Source organism: Balaenoptera physalus, assembly GCF_965194825.1.
Source record: "Balaenoptera physalus genome assembly, chromosome: 19".
Taxonomy (NCBI): domain Eukaryota; kingdom Metazoa; phylum Chordata; class Mammalia; order Artiodactyla; family Balaenopteridae; genus Balaenoptera; species Balaenoptera physalus.
The window spans coordinates 50343179-50355229 of NC_138900.1; the positions used below are offsets into that span (position 1 = coordinate 50343179).

Below are 12051 nucleotides of genomic sequence, written 5' to 3' on the forward strand. Positions count from 1 at the left end.
TGCCTCCCTCTTATTATCTGCCACTGTTTACTGAAATGGAAACTGTTTATTTAAATGTAGTTAATCCACAGCATCTCACTGTACCTAGGTCTCAAACTTTTGGACTCAATAGATATTCTATCTCAGTTATTTTTCATATCGTCAAGAGCCATCTGAAGGAGAGGCCCTTTTTTGTTATTGAAAAGGAGAAGTTACTTTCTAGACAGCTTACTGTTTTCAGTCTCCAAGTAGATGAGAAAAGAATCAGACCACAATTAAGTCGCCCTGTAATTGTGAAGAACATAATGATGGCATCCACTACTTTGATATCTTTGCTCTTCTGTCACCTGACTGTGGTCTGTTTTACTTGTGACTGTTTTGTGTGAGTCAGGCTTTTGGTGGGTGAATGAAGTTCGATTTCTAGAGAAGGAATGCTCTTTAATCTCCTCAGTTTCCTAATCACTGTGATTTATGCCCTGCAGTGAGTTTTGAAGGATGCACCGGTCTACCAAGGACAGTCTATGTTTCTGATGACACCCGATTCAAAGTGGGCACAGATGGCGTGGTTACAGTCAAACGGCCTTTACACCTTCATCATCCAGAGATGAGTTTTCTTGTCCACGCCTGGGACTCCACCCGCAGGAAGCTTTCCACCAAAGTGACCCTGAAGGCAGTAGTGCACCGCCATCGCCACCACCATCATCATGTACGTTGGAGTGTTTCTTGGAAGTTCACTATTATTTTAGTTTGCTGCTTAATCCAGGTTTCTCTGCCTTGGCACTATTCACATTTGGGGCTGGATAACTTCTTGCCGTGGGTGTGTCCTTTGCACTATATGATGTTTAGCAGCATCCCTGGCCTTAACTGCTAGATGCTTGCAGCACTCTGCCAGTTGTGACAACCAAAATTGTCTCCAGACACTGCCAATGCCCCCTGGGGGTGGGCGGAAGGGGTGCAAAATAGCCCCTAGTTGAGAACCATTGGTCTAACTGAACTAGTTCTTGCTGTGGATTTTTTTTGTTGTTGGGTGGATGGCAAGATACACTACCTTATTTCTGCAGGTAGTGTAGAATAGGAGGTAAGGGCATGGATTCTGTCTGGGATTGGGTACCAGCCCTTCTATTTACTACCCGAGTAGACTTGGGGGAGTTATTTAATCTGTCTGTGCTTGACTTTCCTTATATGTAAAATGGGGATAATAATGACTCCATGAATTATTACATGTGAGATGCTGGAACTATGGTAGGCATATGATAAGTACTCAGTAATTGTTAACTGCTCTTCTCATTCCCTTCCCAGAGGAACAATGAACACGAGTTCAGTTCTCTGGTCATTTTGCTCTTCGTGTCTCTAGTGGAGAGGGCCTTGGCAAAGAAGGGGAAGAATCAGCAGGAAGCTTTCGCCTGATTGGACTATAATCTCCACAGGATCCTTCCCCATTGTATCTGCAGTGCCTGGCCCTTAGGCCTGGCACGTACCAGGAGCGCAGTAAATACTTAGTGGACAGATGGGTGCATTGGCCACACATGAAAGGATACATGTCTGCCCAGGTTCTTGGCAAGAATGTTTCTGGAAATTGTTACCCAAAGCCAAATGCCTTTGCCAGTTTCTAAACTGCTCCCATGGCGCTGCCTACTGAAATGTCTCTCTGGAGGGCCATTCTAGTTGTATCCCGCTATCGCGTTGGGAGTGTGGAAGTACTGTAAATGCCAAGGCCTTTCAGGCTGGCTCTTGTCTTTCTCCCTGAAGACTGTTGAGATTCTAGGAATTTAATAGTCCTGATAGATCTGATTTTTCTCCCTGGTGTAATTGGCCAGACCAGAAATGTGGGGAACTAAATTAACATGGCTTCCTGACTTAAGTCTCCAATTAATTCCATCATTCATGTAAGTCCAGCCTGGTAAGTTCTTGCTGGGCAGCTGTGTGTGGAAACCTCTTATGATCCACAGATGTAAACAAAGTTGGTTTTTCAACTTTTCCTCTTCACCTTTGCCATCTGCCTTCATGATTATGTTCAAATACATATTATAGAAAAGCACAAATTACAGTGGTTTATGTAAAATAGAGTATTTCTCTTTCAAGTTAAGGCAATTCAGTGGTAAGTTGTGGCCAGTATGGAGACTCTTGCAGTCATCAGGAGGCTAGGTTCTTTCTTTCCTTTCTGTTCTATCATCCTCAGCATACGGCTTCCATCCTCAATGATACCTCATGACCCAAGATGGCTGCTGGATCTCCATTTATCATACCTTTCCTCTGGATGGTAGGAAGTTGGAAGGGAGGAAGCCCAAAAATGTATCACTTAGTTGTCTACCTTTTAAAGAAGGCTTTGTGGAATTTTGAAGCAATATTTCTGCTTATATCTCATTAGTTGGAACTTGGCTTCATGGTCACACCTAGCTACAAGTGTAGTATAGGAAATGTAGTTTTACTTAGGTACATTGTTGGACACGAAATTTATGTATATATGGGGAGAGAGACAGAGAGATGGAGAGAAAGAGAGATTTTTGTTTTTAAATAAGAAAGAATGGATATTGAGCGGTAAGTGGCAACTCTCCCACAGCTGGTTTGAGGTTGACTTTGGTTTGCCCCTAGTTCAAGGGACCCTTGTGGTGCCAGGTGGCCCTACACTGGAAGGGGTCATAATCTTACCTCTCTTTTAATTCATATGAGAATAGATCCTATATATATCAAAACATCACATCGTACACCTTAAATACAAACAATTTTTATTTTGTCAGTTATACCTTAAGAAAGCTGGGGGAAAAATATAAGTAGATCTAACTTTCCAGTTTTGTCTCCTTGGCTGGATGGGTTTTCTTGGTCTGGTATCCTTTTTTTCTGAGGGATGGATCCCATGTTCAGTAAGTTTAGGCACGATTCCCTTTAATTTCACACATGTGGGGAATTCCCTGGTGGCCTAGTGGTTAGGATTCTGGGCTTTCACTGCCGTGGTCCCAGGTTCAATCCCTGGTCAGGGAACTGAGATCCCACAAGCCATACGGCACAGCCAAATAAATAAATAGATAGATAGATAGATAAATATCATCATTTAAAAATAATAATAATTTCACACATGAAGATGTTAATGTTATGTTTTGCCAGCACAATGTTCATCATTATTTATTATCATTCTCTGAAAAGATTCCATAGTCCTGATGTCAGCAAGGTGTGCTCTTTGCCTTCCTCTTCAGTATGGCAAATGAATTTGCATTCATTCATCAAGGCCTGTTTTTTTACCATGGCTGTGCAAGATGGTCATTTTTAGGCTTAGGATACCGTGTTGAGAATCAGTTTAGTATTTATTCCTGTGCTCAGGTCAAATCCCAAATTCCACTTCATTAAAACCATAACTCAGTGTTTTACAACCAATCCAACTATCATCTTCATCATTAGCATTTATTGAGCACTTACTATGTTTCAGGCACTATTCTAAGTGCTTTACTGCAATACTAGTATCACGTTTTATCCTTCCAAGGACCCTATGAGGCAGATACTAATATAATCCTCATTTTAGACATGAGGAAAGTGTGGGACAGAGAAGTTAAATAATCAGCCCAGGAAGGTGAGGTGTCACAGTGAGGATTCAAAGCTAGGCAGCCTGGCTCCAGAGCCTGCCCTTGGCCAGGGCAGGACTGCTTCTCTAGGAGGTTAATGCAGAGGGTGTGTTTCAAGGGGTGTGTGAGTGACTAGTACACAGGAATGCAGGATTGGGAAGGATTTTGTGATGATATCTGGTCATATTTCATGTCTGTGTTGTGCATTTTGAGTCACATTTTAAAACCCAGGAAGCAAGGCTTGACTCTCACTTGACAGGCAGGGATGGGTGACTCTGTGGAGGATGGAAGATGGAATTGTCCTGGAACCTTTACTGTGTTACTACCAATCACTTTAAAACACTTAAACAATTTGGAAGATCTTTCCTTCCATCTTCAGCTATCTTATTTCCCTGTGTATGCATAAAGTTATCGCACATGAAAACTGTTCAATACGAGTCTCAAAGGGCACTTTTGGTTCCCATCCAAACAACTTCTGTTAGAACAAATGGAAACCATACGGATATACTAACACAGTGAGATTAAGGGATTAGTATTGATCACAAAGTAGCAAGTCCCCAAAACTTACCCACTTAGGCTAACTCTACTTTGGAGACCTATATCACTAGGAAAAATATAAAAGAAAAGAATATTAAAAACACCTGAATATCTAATTTTTGAATAAGCTCTGATAGTAAATCATTGGAGCATAATGTCCTATTAAAAATGACAGGTGTGGGACTTCCCTGGTGGCACAGTGGATAAGACTCCACGCTCCCAATGCAGGGGGCCTGTGTCCGATCCCTGGTCAGGGAACTAGATCCCACATGCATGCTGCAACTAAGAGTTCGTATGCCACAACTAAGGAGCTGGTGAGCCTCAGCTAAGAAGCTGACAAGCCGCAACTAAGGAGCCCACCTGCCTCAACTAAGGAGCCCACGTGCTGCAACTAAGGAGCTGGTGAGCCACAACTAAGGAGCCTGTGAGCCGCAACTAAGGAGCCCACCTGCAGTGACTAAGACCCGGTGCAACCAAATAAATAAATAAATAAATAAATAAATAAATAAATAAAATATTTTAAAAAATGACAGATATGAGATATAAGCTTGAAATAACTCTTAAATAATGTCAAACCCTCAAACCTGTCATCGTGTGTGCATAATGATTACTGAACTCTGCACACTAAGAAGGATCAAAAGAGGAAACCGTCTTTCTGATATGGTAAAGGGGTCTGTTGGGGTTTGTTTTGGCTGTTTTATTTTGTTGTTAAACGAAAACCATGACCTGCCCTCAGAAGGCTGGAGATGCTGACTGCCTAGGTTGTTCGGCCCGTATTATCTTTCCTGAATTATCTCATTTTGTTCCTCATCTTCTTTCCTTTTAGGACTCTCCCTCTGGAACCCAGACAGAAGTGCTCACATTTCCCAGCTCCCACCATGGTCTCAGGAGACAGAAGAGAGACTGGGTTATTCCTCCTATCAGCTGCCCAGAAAATGAGAAAGGCCCATTTCCTAAGGCTCTGGTTCAGGTACAGAAGGAAGTTCTCTATTTCTCTGGGAGGAATTTGGCAGAGAAGGACCAAGGAGAGAAAGGGAAAAGAGCCAATGTCAGAATCCTTCCTTGCTAATTCATTTCTTTCTGTTTTGTCTTCAGATCAAATCTAACAGGGACAAAGAAACCAAAGTTTTCTACAGCATCACTGGCCAAGGAGCCGACACACCCCCTCTTCATGTGTTTATTATTGAAAGAGAAACAGGATGGCTAAAGGTGACGGAACCTCTGGATAGAGAAGACATTGCCAAGTACATTGTGAGTGTCTCTTAGAAGCCTGTTAATGATGGGGTTACATCCTTTCAAAATTTTTATGGTCAGCTCACGCTGATCATAGATCAGATGTTCTGGACATTTGAAGAGCTTAACTTTAGACCTGTTGATAAGGAGAAATGACAGGAGAACCTGCAAAAATTGGGGGCTGTTCATGTTTTCCTTGTTAGGAGTAAAGTGGGGAGAGTCCTGAGGCATCAGACATGATTTTAGACCCAAGGTGTCAACCTGTTCTTGGGACTCAAAGTCCCTGACACAAAGGCAGAGGCTGGTGATGATGTTGGGGAACAAAAACTATTTCTGGGCCTTGAGAGCAGTGTGAGCTTAGGGAAGCTGGGAGGTAATGCGTTGATGCCAAACGCAGGGAGGTCTGCAGGGGGAACACTAGACTCGAGCAGCCAGAGCAAATTCGACCCCGCTTGGAACCAGTCAGAGTGTTTTAGGCTTCCACCTTTATCTCCTAGGCCTGGCCCCCAGCCCTTATGTGGGAAATGGGGCTCTGACCTGGTGGATGTGTTCTCCAGCCCATGGTCTCACAGGTCATGGTCTTAACCAGTGTCATGACCTCATTGAAGCAGCAGCACGTGTGTGGGAGAAGTTCTGTGCTTGGGGGGGGGGGCGGTGCATACTTGAGTGGGAGGGAGTGGGGGCCGGGTGGAGCCCACTCTGCTCTGGTTGGACCACTTCTCCCACCTCGTCTTCCCGAGTAACCCTCACCTGGCTCTTGCAGCTCTTCTCTCATGCTGTGTCTTCGAACGGGCAAGCAATCGAGGAGCCGATGGAGATTGTGATCACCGTGACTGATCAGAATGACAACAAGCCTGAGTTCACCCAGGAGGTCTTCAAGGGGTCTGTCATGGAGGGCGCTCTTCCAGGTACGTCCAGCAACGAGGAGATCAACACCCATGAAGACACTTAGATTCTTTGCACCCCCAAGTGTTGGGGCTGGCGTTTGGGGTCAGGCCCTTCATATGCACAGAACTTCTTTGGAAGACACTGTGTGTGTGTAAAACATCCTACCTATAGAAATATGTATAAAATGTTTCGGCCCAGTTTAAGCAAGGAGCAGTTTAAGAATAACCTTCCCTGATTAAGTAACAGATCCTTGTTAGTAGTTTACAGCCCCTGTACAATCCTTCTTGATCACGTTTTTTCCCTCCTCCATAAAGACAGCCGCCACCCTGACTTTTGTGATAATCATTCCCTTGCTTTCATTTATCTTTTACCACGTGTGTACTTACCCCTGGATAATGTCTTGTTAGTTTTGCCTACTTTTCTACTTGGTGACAAACTGTTTTCCAAGGTGGCTGAACCAATTTATACTCCCACCAGCAATATATATCATGGAATTGTTCAACTTCTTTTTTGGCCAATCTGTTGAGTGTGTAGTTATATCTCAACATAACTTAAAATGGGATTTCTCTGATTATTAATGGGCTAAATAAGCATCTTATCATATGTTTGCTGACCAGCTGGGTTTCTTTACAACTTGTCTATTCAAGTCTTCTGCCCTTTTTTTTCTCTTGGGCTGTTTGTCTTTTGCCTATTGATTTTTCTTTTTTTTTAAATGACAAATTTTATTCCAGAAGGGCTCCAGTAGTACCAGAGACATTGATGTAGAGTTTGAATATTGTTTCAGGTAAAGTGAAAATGGATAAAAGCAATATTTCTAGTTAATATATTTTTAGATAATGTGATTTTAAATGTTTGAGTTAAAATGTAATAAATATTAATGAACTTATTTGCAAAACAGAAACAGACCCACAGACAGAAAACAAACCTATGGTTACCAAAGGGGAGAGAAAAGGGGGATAAATGAGATAAACAACAAGGTCTTGCTGTATAGCACAGGATACTTTACTCAACATCTTGTAATAAACTGTAATGGAAAAGAAAAAATGTAATAAATATTAAAAATAGATGTTTTAGTATTTTATCTATTTTGAAAGGTTTATACAGAATTATAGGGGAGTTGTTTTTTTTGTTTTTGTTTTTAAAGGAGAACCACTTTATTATGAGTAGTAAATGAAACTCCATTTATAACATAATAAACAATCGTTCCATCAATTTCTTCACGGTTAGTCCAAAGAACAACTGCTTTAATTAGAATTTACATTTCACCTTAAATATTCTAAAATCCATCCATGTCAGCTTTGGAGTTTTAATCTTGCCTAATACTGTAAAATAGGGCAAACCTTGATTGATGGTCAAATTCCTAATTTTTGCTGTTCAGCCACTTTTCTTGATCTTTCTCTCTGATTCCGTACATTCCATAGTGTTCAGTGGACTTGCAATAAACTTCCAAGATGAAGGGGAATTTCTTGCTCATTGTTTGCCTGAACTCTTGGCTTGTATTCATCTTTCTGAACAAAAAATATGCTCCAAAAATGCCCACAAGTTCAGCTACTAAAACTCCTTTAAAGATCTGCTTTGCCAGTGGATCCATAGTGTGGGCTATCCTGAGGCGCGTACTCGTGGGGCTGCGCATGCCTGCCTATTGATTCTTTTTTTTTTTTTTTAATTTATTTTTGGCCACGTTGGGTCTTTGTTGCTGCGCATGGGCTTTCTCTAGTTTGGGTGAGCGGGGGCTACTCTTCGTTGCGGTGCGCAGGCTTCTCATTGCGGTGGCTTCTCTTGTTGTGGAGCACAGGCTGTAGGTGCGTGGGCTTCAGTAGTTGTGGCGCACGGGCTTAGTTGTTCTGCAGCATGTGGGATCTTCCCGGAGCAGGGATCGAACCTGTGTCTCCTGCATTGGCAGGCGGATTCCCAATCACTGCACCACCAGGGAAGTCCCTGCCTATTGATTCTTTTTTTAAAATTTAATTTAATTAATTTATTTATTTTTGGCTGTGTTGGGTCTTCGTTGCTGCGCACCGGCTTTCTCTAGTTGAGGCGAGTGGGGGCTATTCTTCGTTGCGGTGCGCGGGCTTCTCACTGCAGTAGCTTCTCTCATTATGGAGCACGGGCTCTAGGCACGCGGGCTTCAGTAGTTGCGGCACACGGGCTCAGTAGTTGTGGCTCACGGGCTCTAGAGCACAACCTCAGTAGTTGTGGCATACGAGCTTAGTTGCTCCGCGGCATGTGGGATCTTCCCGGACCAGGGATCGAACCATGTCCCCTGCATTGGCAGGCGGATTTTCAACCACTGCGCCACTGGGGAAGCCCTGCCTATTGATTCTTTTTTTTTTTTTTTTTTTTTTTTAATAAAGAGATTTACTTTTTTTTTTTTTTTTTTTAATTTTATTTATTTATTTATTTATTTTTGGCTGTGTTGGGTCTTCGGTTCGTGCGAGGGCTTTCTCCAGTTACGGCAAGCGGGGGCCACTCTTCATCGCGGTGCGGGGACCGCTCTTCATCGCGGTGCGCGGGCCTTTCACTATCGCGGCCCCTCCCGTTGCGGGGCACAGGCTCCAGACGCGCAGGCTCAGTAGTTGTGGCTCACGGGCCCAGCTGCTCCGCGGCATGCGGGATCCTCCCAGACCAGGGCTCGAACCCGTGTCCCCCGCATTAGCAGGCAGACTCCCAACCACTGCGCCACCAGGGAAGCCCTGCCTATTGATTCTTGAAGAGTTATTTAGGTATTCTGGGAACTAGTACTTTGTCTGTCACAAGTGTTGTAAATATTTCCTTCTACCCTGAAGGCAACAATCTCAAATGACCATTCTCTCAGGTGGAGCTGTGGCTAAGAAGCCAATTACGGAAATTTCTGCTATTTTTCCTATTTTATACGCCGTTCACTCAGTATAAGAGACACAGCAAAAATGTTTTAGTTTAAGGTTATTTATTCCCCATACTCCTCACCCACACTCCCCACCCAAAATATCCTCTGGAAAAGCTGGGTTCTGGGAACACCACTTGCTCGTTTGGTGGAATGCTTTCTTCCTCCCCTAGCGCTTTGGTCAGAATTTTGGAAATTAAAGTGTAGCTTGACTAAATCTTCTCCTTTGCTTCCAGGGACCTCCGTGATGGAGGTTTCAGCCACAGACGCAGACGATGATGTGAACACCTACAACGCTGCCATTGCGTACTCCATCCTCAGCCAAGAGCCTGTGCTGCCACACAACAAAATGTTCACCATCAACAGGGACACGGGCGTCATCAGTGTGCTCACCACCGGGCTGGACCGGGAGGTCAGGGGTCAAGAGGATCCAGAGGGTATTGAGGGCAAATAGCTCGATCGTCTGGATGACGTAAAACTCTGCCGAGGCCAGTTGCTGCTTAGTATGGTGATGGTTCTGAGCTTTGTATCGAAACATTTGTCCAGAGGTTTGGGGCCAGGCAGGCAGGCAGGTTGGCATTTAAGCAGATGAGAAAATAATCTGTTTCTATGCGATGGGCTGGGCTGTGCCTGATGTGGCTGTCAGTCCTGACTCGGGTGTGTTTGATCTCTACAGAGTTTTCCCACGTATACCCTGGTGGTTCAAGCTGCAGACCTTCAAGGTGACGGCTTAAGCACGACCGCAACAGCTGTGATCACAGTCACTGACACCAACGATAACCCTCCCATCTTCAACCCAACCACGGTAATAACCCTGCACCTCCTTAGGGAGTCTCCAAAGGTCCTTGGTTGTTTCCCAGTATCTCATGGGTGAACCCTTTGGAAACGTTTCCCAGACTAGTAAACTTGAAGCTAAAAAGCAAGCAGGTTGGGATGTCAGTTGTCTCTGCCCTCCTCACTCTGGGGCCTATTGACACAGATTTCTGAAGTTGCAAAAAGCACCTATTTTTAGGTTTTTTTTAAAGGAACCTCCATATAAAGATGTTAAAAAAAAAAAAAAAAAAAGAGGAAAAAAAAAAAGCACCTATTGACTCCATGTCCTCATCTTGGTAGCAGATCTTACCAGGTTTTAGTTATTCATTGAAAAAATATTCTCTGGGTTTATACCAGGCACTGTCTTAGACACTGGGGATATTATCACAAACAAGACAGACGACACTTCTATTCTTGTGGAGTTTATAGTCTAGCTAGGGGTATGTTAGACAACTTATACTGATTATTGTGTATAATTATATTAAATGCGGTCAAGGAGAAGGTATTGAGAGCTGTGTGAAAGAACCTGAAACCTTACTGTGTTACTTAGAAATCAGCTTAATGGTTAGTAACAGAGATTTGACTCTTGTGGTTTAAACAAACGGTTGACTTTTTCTCTTGTGTCACAAATGGCCCAGAGGTAGATAGTCCACTCAGTCAGTAGAAACCAAGCCTCCTTTATCTGCTTTCCCACCGTCCTTGGTACATGGGTTCTATCCCCAATGTCACCTTATGGCCCAAGATGACAGCTGGAGCTCCAGCCATATCTGTGCTTCGTTCAGGAAGAAGGCAAAGGCAAGGGGGCATAAGGCCTTGATGTTAAGTCAAGTTTTCTTATTTCTGTGAAGACCCGTCCCACAAGTTTCATTTACCTCTTACTAGCAACTGCTGTCTGCAAGGAAGACTGGAAATACAGTATTTTCTCTGGGCACGTTGCTGCCATCAACCATGTAGTTAGTGAAGAAGAGGAGAGTGGATATTCAGTAGACAATTAGCAGTGTCTGCCACTCTAACCTAGCCACTGTGAGTACAAGAGGCTTAAGAAAGACAGTTTAATGCCCCACATCAAAAGGAAGCTTGATGAATAGCAAAAACTGAAAAACAGTCAGTGTAGTGAACCAAATGAGGCCAGGTCCTACAGGACCTTGTGGACTGAATTTAGAATTTCAGAATTTATCCTGAGTGCAGTGGGATGTTATCAAAGGGTTTTAAGTAGAAGACTGTAATGACCAGACATTTATGAAAATTACTGGTACCACTGAGAGTGATGGGGAAGACGGGAATGGGGGATAAACTACAGTGTCAGCAGTTGGGCCAGAGTATGCTGAGGGGCGTGGACAGCCAGGGCCTTGGCTCTTTCAGGTACTCACAGGGCCCCTGGGTGCTGGCTTGCTCCACCAACAGGAAATAAGGGCCATGCTGGTAGGGTGGGTGCTTCTTCCAAGACTCATCTCAAAGCTTGGGCTCAAGAAAGGACTCCCTAAGCCCCCTGAACCCTGGCTCCACTGCTGGGTCTGAGTATGTCCTAAGTGACACATCGTTTTCTTTGCTCTGCAGTACGTGGGGTCGGTGCTTGAGAACGAGGCTAACGTGGTCATCACCACACTCACAGTGACCGATGCCGACGTCCCCAATACCCCAGCGTGGGAGGCCGTTTACAAAATATTAAACGATAACGAGAAGCAGTTTGTTGTCATCACAGACCCAGTAACCAATGATGGCATCTTGAAGACGGCTAAGGTTTGTATGGTTCCTGGCAAGATGCAGAAATTGACAACGCAGCCAGAGGCCCTTGTCCCCTGGTGTCTTCTCTGAAGTAGATTAGCGTGGCCTTGGTGGGGTGGGGGAGGGCAGCTCTCCCAGATTCTGGTGGGGTTTGCAGTGACTCTTCAGGCTCATGTGGGAAATTAGGACGCTCCCACACCGCACCCTAAAATTGAAAAGGAAGTACCATCTGTTTTATTTTTATTATTGTTATTTTTTATAAATTTATTTATTTTATTTTATTTTTTTATTTTTGGCTGCATTGGGTCTTCGTTGCTGCGCGCGGTCTTTCTCTAGTTGCGGCGAGCGGGGGCTACTCTTCGTTGTGGTGCGCGGGCTTCTCACTGCGGTGGCTTCTCTTGTTGAGGAACACGGGCTCCAGGTGCGCGGGCTTAAGTAGTTGTGGCACATGGGCTTAGT

General features: G+C 44.0%; 1 protein-coding gene and 1 pseudogene across 4 annotated transcripts in view; one reads left to right on the forward strand and one right to left on the reverse strand.

Moving 5' to 3' along the window:
- The window catches only part of CDH1 (cadherin 1), a 77620-nt gene that overhangs the window by 48780 nt on the left and 16789 nt on the right, over positions 1-12051 (forward strand). For all 3 annotated transcript variants that reach the window (XM_082436046.1, XM_082436047.1, XM_082436045.1), the window contains 7 exons: positions 462-685; positions 4897-5040; positions 5166-5321; positions 6067-6211; positions 9291-9466; positions 9731-9859; positions 11425-11607. In XM_082436046.1, coding sequence (XP_082292172.1) covers positions 462-685; positions 4897-5040; positions 5166-5321; positions 6067-6211; positions 9291-9466; positions 9731-9859; positions 11425-11607 — 1157 coding nt within the window. The remainder of the gene's footprint in view (positions 1-461; positions 686-4896; positions 5041-5165; positions 5322-6066; positions 6212-9290; positions 9467-9730; positions 9860-11424; positions 11608-12051) is intronic.
- LOC309648047 (protein CEBPZOS pseudogene) lies at positions 6463-9284 on the reverse strand (annotated as a pseudogene). Its single transcript, XR_014268686.1, has 2 exons — positions 8889-9284; positions 6463-8504 (listed from the first exon to the last, which is right to left on the reverse strand). The product of XR_014268686.1 is annotated as a protein CEBPZOS pseudogene (transcript).